This window comes from Cimex lectularius, unplaced genomic scaffold (assembly GCF_000648675.2).
Source record: "Cimex lectularius strain Harlan isolate CLEC.00 unplaced genomic scaffold, Clec_2.1 scaffold297, whole genome shotgun sequence".
Classification (NCBI taxonomy): Eukaryota; Metazoa; Arthropoda; class Insecta; order Hemiptera; family Cimicidae; genus Cimex; species Cimex lectularius.
In genome coordinates this window covers 93,998-118,016 of record NW_019392866.1, presented here as the reverse complement: position 1 = coordinate 118,016, position 24,019 = coordinate 93,998, and the positions used below count along the sequence as shown (strand labels likewise).

The following is a 24,019-nucleotide window of genomic DNA, read 5'->3' as shown; positions in this document are numbered from 1 at the left end:
TTTAACGCAGTCACCAGGGGATGATGTTACAACAAATATAATACAATTATGAATTGTAATTTCAATTGTTTAAATCGTTATCTTGATTGATTTGGGCTATCTTTGACGATGGGTATTTTTTTGGTATGCAAGCTCAACCCTACACGTATGTGCAGAGTGGTACGAATAATCTACTTATCTAAATTATTAGCTCGTTTCAGGTAATCTTAGACTTTTTTTACAAAGCATATGGCCTACCAAATTAACCAAAGCCAAGACTTGTACAGTATTTGGATATGTAGAGGAATTCTTTTGGGGGAAAGGTCAAAAAACTCGAGTTCTTTCAGCAGTATTCATAGTCATTAAAAAAATATCATGCGCGGCGAAAAAAAATAAACGCAATAAAAATTTGCTGGAGATTTTTAAAACAATGTAAGAAACGTATCATTTATGAAAGGATCGGGGAAATAAACGAGGGGTAATGAAAGGAGTGAGGTCAGTTCAAAATAGCTGTAAAATAAGTCAAATGAAGTTTAAATAAATTTACGATATATTTTATTGGTAAGAAATATTTTACCTCTTGACTTTATCGGCTCGCTAGGCGAGTCTGCGGTACGATAATAATCCGTTTTACACTTTATTCGACAAGCTTATGAACCTATAAACCACCGCTGAATGCAATTGTTTCCAACTGGAACCGCTTTCCCGCTAGGTTTTCACCACATGCAGCGAGGGAAATTCTCTCGTGCATGTTAATGAAATTGTACAACCCGACCGTTCCAAAATCCATTCTAAACAGTAAAATACAATAAATTGCCACAAAGAAGCACTGTTACCATAATTGGACCTCCAAGTTTATAACGTGCTATAAGTTGCTTATGAAGATAAATATGATCATATTTTGTTTATACTATGCACTTAGACAATATAGTTTATTTTTAAGCGAAAAACTTTTGTGTTATAATGTTGTAAATTATCTATTCCAATTGGCTGTTATCTTTGCCCAGTGAACGATTATCAAGGTAGATATCAACATGTTGCAATAAATTTGTTATTAATGGTTTTTATAGGGTTCACAGAGAGTATTGAATGAAATAATATTTTGATTAGATAATGATTAGACCGAGTTTTACTACTATCAGTTAAAATTCTTTGGAGGTAAACGTTTTCATTATTGTATATTTTTAACCTCTAGGGGCCAACGACCTGTTTTACTTAGTCATCTTATCAACATCTTATTTATAACTAGATCCCTCAGTTTGATTGTTGTTTTAAATTATTGTTCAGATGGCCGGTTCCCTTATCGGGCCTAATTTCAGATCCCTTATCGATTTGGTAGCCCGACGTAACTTTTGCCTTATTGTGACAAATCCGTGCAATAAAGTACGTTTCGTTGTTAAATAGTTTTCACATGCCTGCCAAAAAAAATTCCTCTTAGACACAAAGCCTGAAGAGATTTATGAACTTTTCAGAAATATAAAGCCTGGGAATAAGAAAATTAAGCTTTATTGTAGTACTGTACAATAATTATCTGTGATATGGGCAACAGGAACAATTCTCTTAATATATTTACAAATTATTATAAGATACTGGGCATATAAAATTTTAAATATATTTTATATAATTTCAAGGCACAGAAAGACCAATCGACATTAAAGCAAACGTTTATTTCTTACGTTCCTCTTCTAAAAATTCATCTAACGAGTGATAAGGTTTATTTAGAAAATATCACAGTTTAACATTGGATTACATTTATTTTCATAACATATCGTAGTTTTTGTAAAATTTAATCACCCAATAGTTTTAGCTGTTTGTTTTGGCAGTTTTAGATTATCTTCATGTCTAATATTATGATTTATAACTGACTCATTTGCTTTGGGAATTTCTTTAACATTTTTATATACAATAAACAATTATAAAAATTCATTGTGTTCCATATATTTCAGTTTTCAGGTTACTGGAACCTTTTTATAACTTTATAAAATCACTCATATCTCATAAAATATTAATCCTACTGTAATTGGATTACACCAATGGATAAAGCATTAAAAATCCCATGAGATTGTAATCTTAAGCAAACAGAACATAAAATTAATTAGAATATAAACTTTGACGATTGTCGGCAGTTCGTGTCTAAAGTTTAACAAGATTTTCTTACTATTGGATGTTAAATAATATAATCAATCGGTTAAGCATGTATAGAAATATTGCACTAAAGCACTGAAATATCTAAATGGAATCTGTTTTACCCTTATAGGTTTTATGATGAATTGATCGATTCATATTTTTATACAAAATATTTATTTCAATAAGTTAAGAAATATATATGTATATTTTAAATAGGGTAGTTAATTTTCTTCCGATTTTTCCCAAATGGCCTTTCTCGTCCCAGACATGTGTCTGCGAGTCTTGAAGTGGAAACAGAAGAAAATATTTGCTGTATCCGGTTTCGTGTTTGTCCCAGCTCGGACGGATTGTTGGCTTTGTTGGGCGTTAAAGGCTACCGACCGAAACAAGAATAGGTCGGTTAGTTGTCAAGGGCCATTAGTCGGGCGTGGAGTGCCTTTTTACCATCTTCGCTAATTGACTTGGACCATTTCTTCGTTAAGTACACGGGTTTTTTCTTCCAATTTCATGGGTTCGTAACTGAGGGGGATCGATATAAAGAACAGAGTAATTAATCCATTTTTCTAATTTAATAATTCCTACGTTTTAGATTTGACAAGCCAATTTCCTTCTAACGAAGAGACTATGTGCTGGGCTGTAGTTGAAAATTTAACCTTTCTCAGATTTATGTAGCCATAATACTCCATTTCATCGTTGGCCTTTTATACACTTAATTATAAATAAATAGAAAAGAAAATAAATTTGCAAAAATATGACCAGGGTAGAACAAAAAATAACAAAAACACACGTTAGGGCTTATATTACCTATTAATCTTCATCAATCCGAACTATTTCAATGTATTGGATTTATTTGCATTGTCTTTGGTTATAGGATTAAAGTTGAAACTCCAATTCTAAATTTATTCTTTGCTAATAGCCAAGAGGACTAAAATTAGAAGGGCCTACTGCTCTTTACGTCAATACCGATCTCCTATTAAAGTAAAACATTTCTCTTCTAGGGTTTAAAGGGTCTATAAAACAAAAGTAAAAGGCTGAACAAAAATTAAAAACAAATTATATTTTAAAAAAAATAGTGTGGGATTAAATAGGAAGAAGTGCAGGGCACAATTAAAATAATTGTCTATAACGATAAATCCTTTTTCCAAGTTTTTAGTTTATACGCGAAAATCCTTTTTGAAACGAGATTTCCTGTAAAATGTTTAAAAACGTTATTATGGCGTTATTATGCAGTTTTTTCTCCCGTGGACCTTATTAGGCGGAGGGAAAGCCCGTGGGCTCGCCTGGGTCAATCCGACCACACATCGAGACTGCATTTTTACAACCACCGAATTTTTATGTCATCCTGAATTTCTTTCCAGCTCATAAACGTAAATAAATTACTGAGTCGTGAGTTGGACAAAATCAGGAATTATCGACCAGGGGATTAGTTGGACATTGGTTTTCATTTGCCTTCTTTTATTATGGAGGTCGGTTAATATCGTGGAATATATACACATCCTTATCCGTATAATAAACATCTCTGAACTGTTCAAATGTTCACGGAGTATTACTATAACGGTACTGAATTAAATATTTTAAGGAATTACTTGGGTTGGAGCATCTTGAACAAGAAGGGACAAATAAGTTTTATTTCTTCCTAAACAACTGAAAATTCTTTACAATGTTTCGCTGATATTATAAACATTTGGTTGTTTTCCATCAACCTGGTCCGCATCTGACTGGTTAAGTTTGTCAGAGGCTTCTGGTGGTAGTGGTACTTTCTTGTAGGATTGGATACCTTCCAACAAATTGGTCACCAGATTCTTCTTCAAATAATACAGCTTAATTTATCTTGTGACCAATTTGTTGGAAGGTATCCAATCCTACAAGAAAGTACCACTACCACCAGAATCCTCTGACAAACTTAACCAGACAGATGCGGACCAACTTGTCTTTAAACTTCACCGCTTACAAATGCACACCATGACGTATACAAAACACACAATTAACTATCAAAATTCAATTTACTAACAAGACCTTTGAACCGTAATAATATTGAATTATGCAAATGCCTGGGGCCAACATGATCAATGTGCGAGATCTGTCGATCGTTTGTGAATATGCAAATAGAAAGTGGAGTAACAAGAGAAAAAGGCATGATTTAAATGGAAATGACAATTTTGAACATGATCTATACAATATTCATTGCAAAATGTCCTCGCAGACAGCTGCACTTCCGATCGTGTGGCAAAATCATATTTCGTCCGTGATTTTTAATAAAAAAAAGTTTTATCCTGTCATCAAATCAGTAGGCCAGAGATAACATTTGGAAAAGTATTAAGAATTTTGTGAGGTTAATTGTTGAGGTCTTGGGTCTGCCTATCCTTCCTTGTTTTGTTTAGGGGAGACAGATACAACAAACCATATCCTTTGCAAACGCCTAGCTAGGAAAGGCTGGAGCAACTAGAAAAGCCTATAGACCTCAATACCATACCACTTGAATTCCGTAATTCACTAGAAATACGAAAATCTTCCAGGAAAATCATTAGCATAGATCGGACTCAACAGAAGAAAGTTGATGGACTTAAGGGGGAAATCTGTACTGTGATGTTTTGTCAGTCAGAAGATATCGAAATGTTAAACTGTGTCCGACAGGCCATAACCAGCTAGTTTATACTGATTGGGGTGATAGAAAACGGTCAAAGTGCAATGATCATTTTGTGAAATTAAACAATATTATTCGGAAATCGTAAGATGCGATCTGGTATGATGTTGGTTTCAGAAAAACATTTTCTTAATCGTGCCAACGTTTCGATCTTTATTGAGATCATCTTCAGGGCCTGGGATTTACAAAAATTATTTAAATTTAACAAATACATGTAGGATAATAATAAATTCATAGGTACATACAAAAACATATCTTTTTTGTTAAAATATTCTCGGTGTGCGTATGATGAGTTGGCCGACAGTACTCGGCTTCTAATAATAAAACATCATTGCAGGTGAGCGACCCCCGACAATCGAAACACGTGTATGCCTCTGTGCAGAATTAGTATCCGAGAGGGCGGGGTTGTTTTGCTAGAAAGACACTGGAGGCTTTTACGTAACGAAACATTGCCATTTTCTATATTTTCACATATTTTTGGAAGCATTTCCGGTCAACGTGACAACTTCGTTCTTTTTCATTGTATGACCATGTAATGGAATAAAATGGCGGGAAATAGTAAATTTTATATTTGTTTACGGTGTTTTAGAAATGTAGTATATTAAGTTTTATTTTCTGTAGGTTAGTCGTTGCAGATCAGGATCTGTCTATCCTTGCTTTCTTGTCTGTTGGAGGAATTTCAGCATTTGGCCATCTGCAGTGTTGATGACGATGATGATCATGAAAGGAGACAAGAAAGTGGGGGGTATGTTCCCCAAGCACTGCAGCCTTCCGGCTTATCGTAGTTTCCTGTTTCTTTAGTTCAGTCTGTCGATTTGATCCTTCTTTGAAAGAATACTAGGTCATTGATTGTCGTTGGTACAATTACTTTCCCTGGGTTCCTATCTATCCCAGATTATGCCTCCATTGAAGATGATATAGGCCGGTGTTTCTTCCTCCTCATTGTATAATATACAAATGGGATCATCATTGAATATGCCCATGTTTTTTTAAAGATCCAGTGACCGGTAAATAGTTTATCACTCCTCTGGGTTTTACTTTAGCTTTTTACTTAGCAGGGAGTCTTGAGTGCTAGTGTTGGTGATGGTTGTTTTTTTAGTATAAGTTTACTGTGTCTAGGGCCCCTAGAGCTTATCCACTACCCATTTTGCCTTTTTGGTTCCATTCTTTGATGGAGGAATCTCTTTGTTTTTAGTAACGTACGAATAGGTTCAGGGCTTATTTGTAGTATTGCAGATCTTCCCCTGACCAGTGTGTCTGTCCTTTTTCCTTACCCAAAATTGTGTCCTGGTACCCAAAATATCATCAGGTTGTTATGTTTTCCCAGGTTTTGGAGAATTTGGATGCATTAACTGACTAATTTTGATGTAATTTTTGACATACTAAATGCTTTAATAGCTACTTGGATATCCGATCTTATGAGGATTTTTTTAAACAGTGTAACCTCTTTTAAGACTTTCCAAGGGACAATAGTTGATGGTATGTATTTCAGCTTGAAAGTCAGAGGCATACTTGAGTTTGATTCATGTTTTGAGCTTGTACATAAAAACGCTTGACCTGGTTCCTTCATGAGTTTTGAAGCCATCTGTATACCATATCATTGTATCTGATGATTCTCCTGAATCCTTCTTCTCCTTTGTAGTCTCTTGAGACGTTATAGGATGTCGTAAAGAGTTTTTCTGGGATCATGTATTCAGTCCCGATTTCTAAGAATGGGTGTCTGATTTTGTTGATTGTGATTTAATCATATGGACATTTTCCAATAGGTAGGTTTAGCAGAGTTTCTAGTGCAACTGAGGGGTTGTTTTCATTGCCCTTGTGATATAATTGATAGGCCAGACTTTGTGTGTGCGTAATGTTTGGGTAGCTTGGTTGCTGAACTTTGGGCACCAGATTAGTGAGCCCTAGGATAATTTGGGGGTCTTACCACTGCCGAAAGCCAACGGGGCATTTTCGGTTTTAGTCCCCAAGATTTCCTATAGTTCTAATATTTTACTTTTTGTTATAATGTGTGAGTGTTACAGGTTAATTTCTTATCAAAGATTATCCTTAGGTATTTCAGATGCGTTTTAGCAACTCTGTGGTCAAGTCTCATTTAAAAGGTTTTGAAGGGTGAGTAAAGTGTGTTGGCGGTTTTTTAATTTATTTATTTTTATTTTCAATGTAAATGATTGTTAATTTGTGTATTTCTGAGGTTTTTTAGTGTTAAATGTCTTAGGATTGTTGTATTTTCACATTTTCAAGTATGTTCATTTTTCGTCCTTTTTGTACGTCGTGTATTAATTTCAAGTTGTGTTCGTTGATGGTTTTCTGTGAAGTGAGTCGCGTAGTCTGATGGTCTCTAGACCTTATATTGTTGTTATATGTTCTTTGTATCTGTCTTTTATGTTTTGTCCTGTTCATCCAATGGATTTGTTTTCGCATCCGCATGGTATGGTGGGGGATGTATCCAGACGCGAAGTTGTGTAGAAATAATATTTTCAGATCTTAAGTCATTAATTTATTATCGAAATGGTGCAGATCTGCTCACATGATCGGATGGTCGGGGCTGGAAATGAAGCCGTTGAAAAAATTAACGCTCTTCCTTTCTGATTAGGACGAGCACAGATAGGCGTACAGCGCGGGTCTCAACCTACCGGGCATTTGTAATTGACAGGGAAGAAAAAGTACTGGTACTCGTCGGCATTCGGTTAAATCGAGGAGTCCGTTACAAAGATAAACCAGGGCTATTTCGGCGGCGGCAGAACATGAGCCACGTCCACCGCAGAAGGGTCATAGAGATCACTTAACGATCCAGGCCGGCCGCATAACCACCTTTCCGGGCAATTAGCAAAACATAAAAAGAAAAATTCACGACCTCTAATAAGAGTGTTGTAAAAATTGAACCCTGATATCTTCATGATTTGTGACGGCCGTTATAGATCCGTGTCGCATAAATCGTTAACGATTTATACACTTTTTTATAACTTTAAATAATAATTTTTATTTTATATTACAGGTGAGTACAGGACTTTTAAAGGCAGAATACAAGGAAGCAGTGAGTTCTTTTAAATTTTACTGGTTGATTTTAATCTTATTTAACTACTTACTTTAAATATTGGGGTGGGTACAAAATGACCTTTTTAAAAATTTAAACGACTAGCAAAAAGTATACATCGTTTCTTAAAACTCCACAACCTCATGGAGAGATCTTGAATTTATCCATTCTGATAGCTACAAATGCTTTTTTAAAGAATATGAACGTCTCTCCCTTTCTCTGTTAACTTTGCAAGCTATGTGAAACAACCTCATAGTCGAAAGTGATAAATATTATCATATGCACAATGCAATTTCTCCCAGAGAGGCCTTCATCTGGGATCATGAAGTTTATATTCATCAGTAATTAATTATCAACTTTACAATTGTTAATTGTAATTACAATTGTAAATACTTGCTTAAGAAACGGCAATTTATGAATAATTTTAATAATCATAGAAACAGTTTGATCCCCTCCAGTCATTCTAGTCGGCCTATTCTCGCTGTTTTGTCTATCACCATTTCCAGGGATTTGGCAATGTCTTCTAAGCAATCCTGTCTTTTATGAATATTTCCTACATGCAAAGGATTTATGAAGAATGATACAAAAGATGCGAAAATCGAAACGCATCCAACAAACATGAAATCCCTTATTATTACTTTCGCCGTCGAGCTTTCGATAAATATATCTCTTTCATCAGGACTTTGAAACTATAATAAATCAATAAGAAGGTGAACAATTTTGATTTACTACATTCAAACCTATTGAGACAAGTGAATGAAATATCATTCTATATCAGAAATCTAACCTCCATCCGGTTATTCTACACCTACTATACCGGCCCATTTAACCTCAATTTATTCTCCTTCATTGAAGCGGAGACAAATGAAACGTGATCTGATCAGTATAATTAAAGATAATAAAGCTATAAAATGTATAAACATCGAGTTTAAGTCGAAAGCTGGCATTAAATCCAGTGTTTTAGATTGAAGATTAAAATGAAAAGAAGAATTTTTTTAGTCACATCAACTGTCATGTTACCCAGCGTGTTGTGCAATAATAACATTTCAAATTGATATCATGACTATCTGTGTCAACCACACCGCAAGACATTCTTGGCGTGGCTAATAATCACATTTGTAAAATCTTCAACTTAAATCGGAATTTGGTAGTTAAATCGTGATCCTCGGGGTTTCTGACCCTTAAACAAAAACAAATTTTGGTTTACAATGGATTTTGATGCGTATAGGGACGTACAAATTTTCATGGTGGTCACAATGCACCAGTTAATCTACTTTTATTGTGCAATTCGTTCTGCTGTTCACGCGGACTGTGTAGGTTGAAAGTGCCAGACACAGCTGTCCCGTCGTTTCAGCCACACGCCCGGTTTTTTCTCACTTTCCGGTTGATTAGAACCAAGCAGGTTCGTTTCCCGTGTAGTTGCGTACAGGGAAGAGGAGGCCGATAAATTAGTAAAGGAAATTTCACCTCTCAGCCCTTAAACCTCTTGAGGTATACCATCTTGCGAAAAACGCGGATCCATTAAATATGGTTAAAAATAAGTCCTTGGTTCAATGGGATTAATCCCAGTACAAAGGCATGCCAAAAAGTTCATTAAAGGACTATCACAGAAGTTAATTTCAAAATTATTAAATCTAGGACATACATACGTAGTAGGAGTCCTATGATAGTACTGCTGACTAGACAGTACAACAAGCCTTTGTAGGTATTGCAAGAAAGAAGAAGAAACTGCGGATCATGTTTCTGTTAGTGTGAAGGCAGGCTGATGAAGAGGATCCTAGAAGAGAATACGCCATGGCCTAACGAATGCATACGGGAATCTTTAACTTAAGTTTTGGAAACTGATAAAAACCAAACTAAGACAATAGCAATAACAATGGCACAATAGACCAATTTAGGTCGTGGTGCGCAAGGTCATAAAGACTCTTTCTAACTATTACATGAATCTGAATAAAGATCTGTAAAATCATAACCTTCTGATGTTCAGTTTCCTTCCTTATCCAATGAGTGCTCTGTCTGATGACATCTGCATCAACATAGACATTTACTATCATCCACTCAGTCAGGATGACTACCAAATTTGAAAAATTTTAACTTAAGATCGAAAGGAGTTATGAAATCACGATCTTTGGTTCCTGACCTCAAAAAATTGGTTTCAGTGGATTTTAATGGATAATTAGCACCTGTTTTCATGCACAGTGAACTTAATCTAATTTCATTGTACACTTCACACTGACTGGGCGGGTTGGCAGTAGCCGACACAGCTGGCCTGTCGTTTTCATCCACACGCCTGTTTAACTTTTTCTCGCTTTCCGGTTGATTGGAAGTAACCAGGTTCGTTTCCAGTCTGCCGCCTTATTTCTCAGAATCAGTCTGCCGTTCTTCTTGTGGATTCCATCCCGTGTGGACTTGTATCTTCTCACCCGCCGACAATTTTCGGCAGCTTTCAGCATCTTTCACTATCAGAATTTCAAAATAAGATTAAAATTATTTAATTAACCATCCTGAGGTTTAGTGGACATTTAAGTATCACATCACAGACAAAACGATCATTTTTTATCTACCCCAATATTTACAAACCACTCGTGTTTAATAATAATAATATTTATTTTATTTTTATAAATCAACAATTTTGATAAAAATGGCTCACAATAATCGTTAAAGTACATTGTTTCTTTTAAACAAACTAAAACATCCATAGTTTTATCGACGAACTCCAATTTATACTCTTTAATTGATTGATTTTGTACACGTTTATGAAAGAACACGTGATAAGAAGAAATACAAAAAGTCGACTTATTTGCCAGGTCTAGTAGCTAAAACAAGTTAATGTTGTGACATGTCAAGGCATGGGAACTCAACACTGCAGATACGTCTGAACGTGTCATTGTGTTGTAAATGAGTCAAGCCCTAGCAGTGCAAGCGGCCGAGTCAGCGTTCAAGTCTCCCTGCCGAACGTTTATTTCGCAATTAAAAGCCTTTGCTCGCCTATAATCTGATCAAGTACTTTCATTACCGGTTGAAGAATTAAGTTAATATATAATAAATAAATTATTATTTGATAGATTGAAAAAAATTGGTTATGGTAAGACGGGTTATAATAAAACAGAAACTAAGGATGCGTATCAATAACCGGTAATATCAAAAAATCAGTAAAATTATCAATCAAAAATGTTAATCTCATTTTACTTTTTATTTACTATGAATATTTAAAAAAAATAATACAAAAATACAATAAACAAAAAAGGCTGCATAGCTTGTGGAATATCAAAACCTGATTTGTAGTCGTCGTTGTCACCACCATCATCATCATGTATCATAAACGGAAACTGGAGTTGATTTATTTTGGTATCACCTATATCATTGCAACAACATCTAAACTACAATCATAACAAGTGTTTACGAAATTGTAGCGACTTTGAGTCGTTTTGGGATTGATTTAAAAATTTTTCTCCTTTGAAATGCTTCGAAAATCCCGCGATCGTGTTTAAAAAAAAGAGATCCACGGCAAACGACCTCAAGAACTGGAAAATGTGGAGAATGATCCCACGACTCCATCCAGTTCCAGGTCAGCTAAACGTCCATCCGACTTTTATTCGCAAAGCTTGTTGGACAACATGAAAACAATTATAAGAAAAATTTCCCTTTTGATGGAAGAGACCGATGTTTTAAAAATCGATTGAACTCCATTGATTAAAAATTTATTTTACCTAAATCATCAGACTTGGAAAAGAAGATCTTCGATGAGGTCACAACAGAACGACAATTCTTTAAGTTTTTGCCGAGCTTTCGACGATTATATCGTCATCATCAGAGCCTATTTATTTTAGGAAAATATCGCAAGAGAGGAAATGTAAAAATACAAATACTAACATTTCACAAGTTACAAATAATAAACTACGAGACGATTTATATATAGAAGGCCCGTTCAAAACTAATCAACGGCTAATTGCCGTACTTGAAGAAGCAAGTTCATCCTCATTTAACCCTTTAATGAAGGAGAATAATTTTGTACAACAAAAAAATCCAATTTTGTAATTATTTTTGTTTAAATTAAACTACAATTGTTTCAGCAAATTCTGATGATTTAAAGATGAGATGATGTATCGTCTTGCTGTTGAACAACTTGGAATAAAGAATCTTCGAAAGGTCACAACAGAACGACAATTCTTTATGTTTTTGCCGAGCTTTCGACGATTATATCGTCATCATCAGGGCCTATTTATTTTAGGAAAATATCGCAGTTAGAACATGTTATATCATTTTTAAAAAAAATTACAAAAACAATTTTTTTTTACTTTAACTCGATGAGTGTTGAAATATATCTTGAGAACAAGAAACTACATTTATTATAAGATTATTTAAAATTAGGTGAGGCGCAGTATCTAAACATTAACAGTATGAAATTAATTAAAAACAATAAAAACAGCATAATATAAAAACAATTAAAAAGCTTAATTAATCTTAACTGTGATATTCTAATGTACCTGAGAAAAAAAGTAATTTTATTAAAAAAAAAAAAAGAGGCATGTACTTATATTTATATTTTAACCGAGGTAACCTATACGACCAGGTTGTTTTTTCTAAATTTTTTTATATTATGCTGTTTTTATTGTTTTTAATTAATTCCATACTGTTAATGTTTAAATACTGAGCTTCACTTAATTTTAAATAATCTTATTATAAATGCAGTTTCTTTTACTCAAGATATATTTCAACACTCAACGAGTTAAAGTAAGAAAAATAACTGTTTTTTGAAATGGTATAACATGTTCTAACTGCGATATTTTCCTAAAATAAATAGGCCCTGATGATGACGATATAATTGTCGAAAGCTCGGCAAAAACATAAAGAATTGTCGTTCTGTTGTGACCTCATCGAAGATCCTTTATTCCAAGTTGTTCAACAGCAAGACGATACATCATCTCATCCTTAAATCATCAGAATTTGATGAAACGATTGTAGTTTAATTTAAGCAAAAATAATTACAAAATTGGATTTTTTGTTGTAAAAATTATTCTCCTCCATTAAAGGGTTAAATAAGGATAAACTTGCTTCTTCAAGTACGGCAATTAGTCGTTGATTAGTTTTGAACGGGCCTTCGTATATATAAATCGTCTCGTAGTTTATTATTTGTAACTTGTGAAATGTTAGTATTTGTATTTTTACATTTCCTCTCTTCTCAGGTTTATTTTTACAAACAACATTGGCATTAGTACCAAAGTAAAGTTTATATCCCTTCTATGACTTTATTTTTAAACTCCTATACGACGAAGTTCCTGCTTTCATTTTTGTAAGTTTATGTTTGTTTCGTTCCAAAGAGGCGAGCTTCCCAATTACAGACTGGTTGTTGAAAGATTCTTGTTCAAATGTTAATTATTTTTTTCCAATCTTAAATAAAATATATTATGGATGCTTAACGAGCTTTGCTGTTGTTTTTATGAAGTGTTGAGTTACACTTCCGACTTCAAACAGTAAATAATTCAATTTGTTGTTTATCCTTAATATTTAAGCTGTCTAAACAAAACAAAGGGAATGTCATTCCTCGGACATTCCTTTTACCGAGTTCAAAGAATTATCGCTATAAATTGTTGATAAAGGTAGATACAAAAGCCGGTGATTACTGCCATTCCGATTCAACTGCGGTGCGTGGATTGAAACGTGTATTTTCTTAGCTCGACTGATCGTATCGTTATGATTTATTTGAAAAAATTCGCCAGTAAGTGTAAAATAATTCATTCTCACGAAATATCACCAGTGTTCAATTCGAGAATAGAAAGTCACATGAAATATACGATCTCATAAATAAATAAAACGTACGATTATAGCACTGTGATGCATCGACTGTGGCTGTTTCTCCGCGTGGTATCAATAGTAAAATTGATATACGTTTATATATAAGTTAAAAGATAAATGTAGTTTTGCGCATGGGGTTAAAAATCATAGGTCAGACCATTAAGAAGAAAGAAGCTCATTTCTCCTTTAATGACGCAATTAAATCGTTTTCAATCTCTCAGAAACTGATTGAAATTCCAATATTATACGAGTACATTTTTGAATTTAAATTTTATTTAAAATATTTTTGGCGGTAATATTACATTATAGTAGATGATAGGTTTCGGTCATGTTTCAGATGTTAAGGCGAAAATTTTAGAAATCAAGAAAAGTCGGTAGGGCCAGCATTAGAACATTTAGACACTTACCGTATTTCATCATAATGTAATTTTCTCCAATTGTTCTGTTAAAAAAAATACAACACAAAATAAAAAAAATAATAGTGCGGTCTAAGATTGGCTTCGACCATTCTTGTCCCGCCATTCTCGTTGGTTTGGTCTGTTAGATCCGTTATGAATTTCGAAATATTCAGTGGTTTATGGTCTGTGTGATTTCTTGGCAGCTGTTGTTCATTTCATACCTTTCTGCATATCTGCGATTTTTAAAATAAATACATAAACCGTCCAATGAACAGACGAACTGTCGAACCGTACAAACCATTAGACTATCCATCTACAGTAGATAAAACGGCCGATTTTAAGGGGATAAGCGAGGGTCTTTGAGGAAGGAATAAGATCCATTTCTTATAGGTGGACGATTAGGAGAAAAGAAGAACTGATTAAGGGTCTTAAGACAGATTAAGGGTCTGCAAATTCCCCAAACGTCACCTAAAGGTATTGCAACTGCCTTCCATATTAACTAGTGTGCCCAATTTTAATACGTCAAATCTATCTACAATTTAATTATCATCATTATCACGCACGTTGAAAATCATCTTTACTTATTTTACAAACGTAAAAAATATAGACAAATACAAATAAAACCTCCATCTAGTTATTTTATACAGTCCAGTTAATACATCTGCCGGTAACAATATTTATGGAATTAAATTCATACAAATGCTCAATACATAAGTTAAGATCGCGAATTACTCATAAAAATACCGATATTGGATGTAAAATGTAACTGAAATAATTAAATTAGCTAACTTTTAAATGCCTTTTCAAGTATTTTTTTAAATTTAACAAAACAACGTAACTAACTAATATCAACCTTCAATAATGTAATTGTATATTAAAAATTTGAGATAAGGCAAGAAAAGTGTTAAATTAGTTCTTTCGTCGAGCTTCGATAAATATATCCCTTTCAACAGGATTTTGAAACTATAATTAAGTACACAAATTTACCATAATAAAGTCAACTATAATGTGTGCAAAATATAACTGAAATAATGAACTTAGCTTAGGTTTAAAAGCCTTTTAAATTTAACAGTAATAACTAAGTGAACCTTCGATTATATTATAAATTAAAAATCAGGAATATGGCAAAGAGGAAAGAAAAGACTCAGTGCTAGTTACTTCGTCGAGTTTTTCCATAAATATATCCCTTTCATTAAACTTTGAAACTTTACGTAAGTACATAAATTTACCATAATAATGGGTGAAAAATTTAACTGGATTAATGAACTTAGCTAACTTAGCTTTTAGTTATTTTACAATAATAACTAAAACTAAACCTTCAATAATATCATTATAAATTAAAAATCAGGAATAAGGCAAAAAGGAAAGAAAACACTCATTACTGGTTACTTCGTCGAGCTTTCGATATATCGCTTTCATTAGGACTTTATTTATTTTACAATTTTAAAAAATATACTTCTTGGATTTCATTTCCGGAACTAGACACCACCAAAATCATTTTATTTTTATAGATAACTAGATAGTTTAATTTTAAAAAAAGAAAATAATTTTGGTAGTTCCTGAAAATAAATCCAAGAAATATAAACAATAATCGAAAAAGAAGAATAAACAATTAAAAAATATAAGCATTTGTATACAATAATGAAATCTAGTGTAAAAACATAAGGAAATGCCATTTTATATCAAAAATATAAGCCATCCGGTTATCCTCGATAGAGCAGCCAATATAGCTGCCCTCTTAACTTAATTTTACCAAAACTTTCTACTGAAGATGAGAAGTGCTGAATGATATAGACAACCACATAGATAAAACGAGTGTGAGCAGACCACGATGGTCATCAGACTATCCAACTAAAACTTGATAAAATGATCGATTTTTAAGGGGACAAATTTGGCTTCACACAGAAACCGTTAAAATTCAGTGTTTTAGATTGAAGATCGGGAAGAAACGAAGAATAGCTTTAGTGATATTAGGGGTCTGGAAGTCCACAAAAAGTTATATAAAGGCGTTTCAACTACCTTCTACATTTGCCAGCGTGTGCTGGAATAACAATTCAAATCATCTTACAAAGATTATCCACCTTACACTAAATTCTTGACGAGGATGTCAACTAAATTTGTAAAATTTTCAACATTAAATCAGAATTTAGTTAGATCGTGATCCTTGATGTTTCTTGACTGTTTAATAAACAGACGAATTTTGGTTTTAATGGATTTTGTGGATTGTTAGGGTCGAACGCTTTCCTAGTGTTGGTCTATAAATCTAACCTGTAAAAAGGTCATGATTAATACAATTACACAATTATACGAAAAACTATCGGTGAAGATGAAACAAACGCGTAAAGAGAATTGACAAAAGGAACGAGAATAGGCGGATCTGAGGAGGCGTCAGTGGCCGCAACGGTTTAGGCGTTGACACGGCGCTCATCACTGTAAGGTAAAGGTCCCGGGTTCGAATCCAGCGGCTCTGCATTCGAATCCGACATACATACAAATGTTTGTTTTATTTCAAAAACACCGGCTTGGTTAGGGATGGTAACAATGAATGGGAACATAACCAACCTACAGGTTCATCAACTCCCAAACATCAACTCAATATTTTCTCGCAAATCGCGTTTTTAGTTAATAATTCAAAATTAACCCTATTTATTGTTTGGTATAGCATTGAAAACACTGCAATGTCGATAATAGTGATTATTAAATCATTAAAAATTTTGAACAATTGTTGCTTGGAAGTCAACCAATACCGACATTCCTCCCTGTTATAATTTTTAATGTACGTCGTGACTTTTACTTATTCGCGTCCATTCTTGATCAAAGAGAGTGACACAATGGCCGTACGTTGTAAATAAATATTAGTTTTTCGAATATTCAGTGTTAGGTGTAGCAGGAATGTACGTTTGACTTTGATCACTAGGGACGGTATTGATATTCAAGAACACTTAATAAATTTGAATATATATGAAGGAATTAATGAGATATGTCGATGGGAGGGAATAGGAATCTCGAGCGGTCTCGCCGGATTGCGTAAAGGGAGTCGGAAAAGGACGAAGTAGGTAAACCAAAAAGTCCTTTGTATTGTACGTGTTAACATAGAAACTCCCAGAGGCGGACGGACCGTCGGACCGTATGAAGTGATTACAAGGCGCTTATCTCGTACCGGAATTTAAGATAACTGGATAGAGAGGTCGAAAGGAGATGAATGGTCCTGGCACGGATGGAAATTGTAACAAGTACTCCTGATTTATGTACCGGCAAGATGAATAGCTCTTCACTAATCTACCTAATTGCTCTACACTCTCTCACCTTATTTATCTTCCGACGTTGTCCTCTTGTGGGGATGATGCCTTCATCCGCGCCCCCTACAAAAAACAACGTATTCAAATAGGGCCAAAGAACAGGGTGTAGCGAGTCCTTTTTTTCCCTCGGGGAAACGTAAAGGGCTGGACCATAACTCACGACGCTTTCTCGGATACGCTTGTTTTATAACAAGGGACGTGCTACGCACCTCCAGACATTCCTCGCAGCCTGAGAATACTCCAAACAAATTAGTCCTGTTTGCTTGGCACCTTCTGAATTGTGCCACTCTCTTATTATCCCTTGGTGAAATATTTAATATTTTAACATACAGAACATTCAGAGCGTTAAATTTTCAAGTTAGTAGCGGTTTAAAATTGCCCTCGCTTCATGACACATCCTAATCGCTCAAAGTTGAAATAAAAAAATAAAAAATCAACTTTTCAGACATGCTCATAGCTTTTCTGGCTCATCAGTGAACGAAGTCTTTAGTATATCTGTTTATATAGTAACAAGAATAACTTAAAACATTCAATATTATAATTACATATTCAAAATCAGGGATAAGGTCACAAGGAAAGAAAACACTCATAAATAATGAGGTTTATGGTTATAAAATAAAAATTTAAATTAATCGTATAGGTCCTTTTCTCTCGCTCATATTTCAGCCAAAAAAAATTTAATATGATAGAGATCAAATTTATCAGTCGAAGTAACTGTTAAATTTTGATATTTGTTCTAATTTCGATAGATGTCAGATGAATTTATTTGGAACGGTAGGGCGAAATCTGTCAACATATGCACTCAATCCTTTTTTACACCACACAATCGATCCTCGGACTATCATCAGGCGACAACTATTTATACTATTCTGAACGAGTTAAATTTTAGACTTTGCCTTTATGTCAATCAATTAATTAAGGTTTTTAGTTGAGATAGTGTCACGAGCGGGATTCGAACCCACGATCTTCGGCTAGATACACCGCTGCTCTACCACTTGATCTCTCGATCCACTCAGACACTAACTTTTTTATCTCAACTAAAAACCTTAATTAATTGACAGATATTAATTGGTCAAGCGGACCACGAAAACTAGTGAACTTTATGTCAACGTTGAAATCTTGCATAAGAAGCTCCACGAGACAAAATAAACAAAAACAAACATGATTTACCTTGTGAGTTTTCTTTTTTGAAATCTAATGGGTGAAATTGTATTTGGTCGTTTCCGATCAAAAATCGACCCGTCTTACTGATTTGATCTGTCAGACCAGCTTGACCCGTTGTTTACATGGGTTTGACTATGTTATTGACTTAACTGTTTTTGATTTAATGCGAGCTGACTAGTGTGAAATAGATGATAGTTTGTGTCGTCAAGATTCCTAGTGAAGATTAAGGTTAAACTTTCTCACTCTTGGCCTAGTACGATACTAAGCGGACTAGACACGTGCGATTTCGTTCAAACTACACAACCCGTTTTTCAAGCATATCATTCAACATATTTATGTATGATTTTTGTCCTAGAATGTGAATTTGTTTTATTATTACAGTAATAAAATGGTTCTATTGTGTGGCTTTAGGTTTCTTAGAGGGACCGAGTATAAATGAGGTGCTTAGGAAGTGAATATCACGTCAGGTCTGATGCTAAAGACTGATTGCGTTATGTGTCGATGAGAGCGACTGGAGTAGCGTCTCGGGCTGGAACCGGTCCAGAGGCGACTTGTCAAACAATCTGTACGAGACTCCGTTATCGCCTGTCTCTTATCTCTGATCGTGCTGACTTCATTCGATTTATTTTAAGAGGATGAACTCTAGACGATCTGCATTGGCTTATTCCGTTTCGTCATAATTCTTCAAGTTTAGCGTAAAAGTTCTGTTACGTCCCAATTTCGAATGGTTGGTTAATACATCGAAAATGAGCGGGCTAGTTCTCATTAAAAACAAATATCAAGTTGTTCAATCGATGAAAGTCAAAATTCGTCCAACTAAATGAACCCCTGGTACACTTTGGTTTTACTGAAATTATCATATGGTTGACATTTAAATCGAAAACTTAAACCAAACTTCCTTTGATGGTGTAACCTGATTCTCTCCGTGGAATGACTATCACCACACAAAAAAACATTTAGTTGTCAAGAATTCGCCCTTAGAATAGCATTTCAGAAGTGTCGCATTGCTGTTGGTAAAGAATTTCCCTTCAGATAATTTAGGAGATTTCTATCTTTATCAGATGTCCGATCGTTTCAGAACCACTTCCTGACTTGTTGGCTTTACTTCCCGTTTCCCCTTGTAACAAAAGACCTCTGACTTACTCGATCAGAATGTAGGATATTATTTGAATTAAAAATCGCGGTAGACTTAAATAATTTAATTTATGAAAACTATTCAAAAGTGACTAGCTTTTTGCTTTTTATTCAAGCCTGCCTGCTCTCGCTAGTTTTAGTTCTCTATTGCTTTCGACGTTTTGTGATGTTATGATTGTCGCACTCTAAAGAAGCAAGGTCCGTTATTGCTCAGAATACAGGAGAAAGTCGATTTCATACATTTCGTAATTGTATCCTTGCCAACTTGTTCTTGCTGATTTTGGTATGTCAGAGGATTTTTGTCATTAAGCCCCCTTCAGCTGGTGTAGTACGAAGAGCGAGGTCTGTACTTGGTCAGGTTGAGCGAGGTAGATGGTGGGTCCTTCATTTTGATTTCCTATCCTGGCCATCCTATTCTTGCCGATTTTGGCATGTCAGTTGCTTTTCGAGTAATGTAATCTGAAGGAGCGAGTTCCGTACAAGCCCGACCAAAGCTTTCGATTTCATCCATTTCGGAATGTTGCTGTTTTGTATCAAAGTCTGCCTGTTTTAGATTATTTGAGTCTGCCAGTCTTGTTTCATCATTACTTTTTCTTCCTGAGTAGCTAGTCCAGTCTGAATAAGAGGCTCTATGTACTGACACTCAATTCCGTCTATTCCGGAAAGTTTTTTCTTTGATCCAGGTCTGTTGTTCTTATTGATTTTATCTCAGGTTGAGGTTGAGTGTGGTAGAAATTAACCTGTCCATTTCGGAAATGCTCTGCTCTCTATCCTTTTCCTCTGGCTTTTTCTTATGCATGTCAAACAAATTATCATAAAATTAATGTGACCATTTTCCATTTCCCTAGGTCAGAACCGTACGTGATATTCAAAGTCGTCGTTCTTCTACAACAGTCTCGCTGTTTTTCTGTCAATCGCGTTACGGTTTTTTGCCATTTTCAGCTAGCGTGATTTGAAGGAGCGATATTCGTACTTGTTCAGGTTGCGTTAAGTAGAAAGTCGATTCCGACTCAAAAACCAAAATGATAGAGCGTGTCAAGGGGTCAAGGGTCATAAGTTAAGTGCAGTAGAAGGGAGATTCTTTCCGTTTAGGAGTGTTTTTGCTTTTAACCTGGCTTTTAAACTGAAGAGGCAGTTCTGGTTTTATTCCGCTAGTCAATATAGACTGAAGGAACGAGATTTATTCTTTGTCAGGTTACGTTATATTCCATCCATTTCGGCAAGTTTATGCTTAGTATCCTAGTCAAAGTGTTCGTGCTGGTTTGTCTATCACGCGCGTTTCTACATTTCACCATTTTCTGCTTATATATCTGGAGAGAAAAGGTCAGGATTATTATTACGGTAAATAGATTCCAACCAGTTCACAGCGTTTTTGTTTTATACCTTTGTTCGGAAAGATTTTGCTTTGTATCCTCCTCTGCCTCTTCTCGTGGTTTTATCTGTCTGACACGTTCCAGCTTCCGTCTTGGTAACCTAAAGGGCTAGGTCAGAATTATAACATGAGTGAGATGGAAGGTTGCTTGCACCAATTTTGGATTTCTTTATCTATTCATTTATCTCCATAATTTGTTCTGTTCGTTATGTCTTTGATTCCGAATAAAACTTATTTTTTTATGGGTTATTAAACGTTTCCGTTGGCCATTTAAAACTATTTAAAGTTTTTAATACGTTTTTAACATTTTCGAACAGCCTGCTGTTGCTCTTATTAACCAGTATTCTCACAGCGATAGAGTCGGGGGAGATCGGTTGACAAGCATTTTGTGTCCTTTGCCGCAGTTCTTCAACTGATGTTGTGTGTTATGATTGGCGTTGACACTATTTTAAATGGCTCCACAGAAAATGGACAAGTGGAGTTAAATCATGTGACCGAGGAGGCCATCAGATCGGGCCATGAGGTCCTATCCACCTGTCCAGGAAGTGACGATTCAAATACCTCACCTGCAAAGAATTCTGTGCGGGGCATCCATAAGCTGGAGAATCATTCTTTGACGTTGTTGCAGAGGAACATCACCTAAAACAAACAACAACATCCTTGGTTACAACACGTTGGTACAACATCCTCAAAAATTGAGAAACTGAGCCCCATTTAAATTATTTTTTGATAGCGCTTGGTGAAAGCGTCATTGGTTCAAGAGAAATTCAGTCAGGCTATCTAAAGAGGACACACATATATGCGGACAGTAACAAATTGTAAATCAATATAAAAATGTGAATGAATCATCATTAAAACAGGCGTTTAGTCGTCATAGAAACATTTTCACTATCCCGGCCTCTTCTTTGATAGTTAAATTATGTTAGCCGAGTCCAGAACTGTATTTGATTGAACTGACCGCTTTGTATCAAAGAAGCATTTCACATTAAAGGATCAAATCAAATTTGTTGCATGGCCTTTGGGTGTAGTTCACCGTTAGAAGCGATTAGAAGTCGATTTGCCTTTCTTTACAAGATCGTTGCCGAATCTTTTTATCTTCTTCAATCTTATAAGATCGTTATTTTCCCACTTTGAATGCAAATTACTTATATCAATGAGGTCCTAAATTTCTTCTTTCTAACTGAACACAACCACACTCATGCACATAGTAAGTAAATGCCATAAATTGTTCATTTCTCTTAAACCCATACTTGAGAAAATAAATTATCATTGTACTTTTAGAAAAGAGCATTATTTTTATTTTAACTTATACATGTTTTAAGTTTAACTTATTAGAATACAATAGTTGATAAAGTATTTTTTTGAAGGATTACGGACACCTTCCAACAAAATAGGCAACGATTCTTACACATATATCAGTTTATTTTATTACGATTTAATTGCTTATTAGTCTATATTCGGGATTTAGCGCAAATATATTTTAGTTTAATATGCTTACTACTACAGTTTTTACGCTCCTTAACATGAAAGTAAGGAATGCGTTGAAGAAATCGTGAGAGGTGGCAGTATGAAGGGGCGAGTTCCATACTTCGTCAGATTGAGTGAAGTTGAAAATCGAGCCCATCCTTTTCGGAAAGGTTTTGTTTTGTTTTGGCCTTCCAGTTGTCGCTGATTTTGTATGACAGTTGCTTTTCGGCATTTCGTTCTCTTCAGCCAGTATAGTCTGAAGAAGCGAGTGCGGTGAAAGTCGATTCCTTCCATTTCGGAAAGTTTTGTGTTTTTATCCGTCCGACATGGTCTTTCTGATTTTGGTATATCAGATACCTTTCGCCATTTCATCGTCTTCAGCATTTTGAAGGAATGATGTCCGAACTCATCATGTTAAGTGAATTAGAAAGTCGATTCCATCCATCTCGTTTTTTGCTTTGTAACCTGTTCTCGCTAGATTTGTCTAGCGCGTTTCGGCGCATTGCTGACTTTATCTAATGCATATCAAATAAAACTTAAAACTTTTTTCTCTAAAGTTCACCTGACTGAGTACATAGTCCGAAGGACCTAGGTCAGGATTATAAGGTGCAAAGGTCAATTCATTCCATTTTCGTATCCTCGTCTGCCGATTTTTCCTGGTATATTGATCAGATGAGTTTCAGATCGGTATCATTCAACATGCAGTTTGAAGAAGTTAGGTCAGTACAATGTGATCGAGGTAAAAGATCGATTACGTCCATTTTGTAAAATTTTGCTTTGAATTCTGGCGCATCTGCTCTCGCTAGGGGTTGTCTGTCAGTCCCGTTTCGGCACTTCGCCTTGTTTCGTCTGTGTAGTCTGAAGGGGCAAGGTCAGGGAGAAGATTTTGGTATATTTCGCCATTTTCAGTGGACTTGTGCTAACATTTTAAAGCCGGAAGCGGAACTCGTTGAGACGTAAGTGGAAACACGCACATTTCCTAACAAGCACGAGTTCATACTTGGCTGTGACAAATACATTTCATTTGAAAGTTGACAAGTGCTCTTTGTAAGCACGTGGATCTGTTCAGTTCATCTTCTGAGCTCTAACCCTATCTCCTTAAAGTGTGTAAATCGCCACTTAAACATTTTTATAACCATCTCCACACAGTTCAAATTAGTTTACATATTAGTACTTCAAGTGTAAAATTTTAGGGAGGGCGTAAAGCTCTCAAATCCAATACAGTAAGAGATTAAAATGAGTCTAATAACATTAAAATTGTAATACAGAGCAGGAACAGACTTCAGTAAACATTGAAAAGAACTAGACATTTATTAACATATGTTTTACTGATAGGTGCTGATTGGGCTAGCATAGGCTGAGAAAAGGGAGAAATAAATCCTTAAAATAAATTAAAGTTCGACGTGCAGTGGACAGTTGTAAGTTATGACAAGCTATGTGTGTAATTTAGTGGCCTATGAATTTTTAATTTGTCTTGACTGATGGCTCGTTAACATAGTAGTAAATTCTTTGTGTGTCTATTGTAATTAGGAAGATTTTAGCATGGAAAAGATATCTAGCAGTGGAAGTCCGAGAATAGCTTCCAAAGGACGAAACGTCCAG

The 24,019-nt window shown here is 35.0% G+C and overlaps 1 protein-coding gene across 4 annotated transcripts in view; it reads left to right on the top strand.

Moving 5' to 3' along the window:
• LOC106665308 overlaps positions 1–24,019 on the top strand; it is a 131,631-nt gene that overhangs the window by 39,397 nt on the left and 68,215 nt on the right. For 2 of the 4 annotated variants that reach the window (XM_024228864.1, XM_014391637.2), the window contains exon 3: positions 7,749–7,787. The exons of the other annotated variants lie outside the window; for them this stretch is intronic. In XM_024228864.1, coding sequence (XP_024084632.1) covers positions 7,749–7,787 — 39 coding nt within the window. The remainder of the gene's footprint in view (positions 1–7,748; positions 7,788–24,019) is intronic. 4 annotated transcript variants of the gene reach the window in all.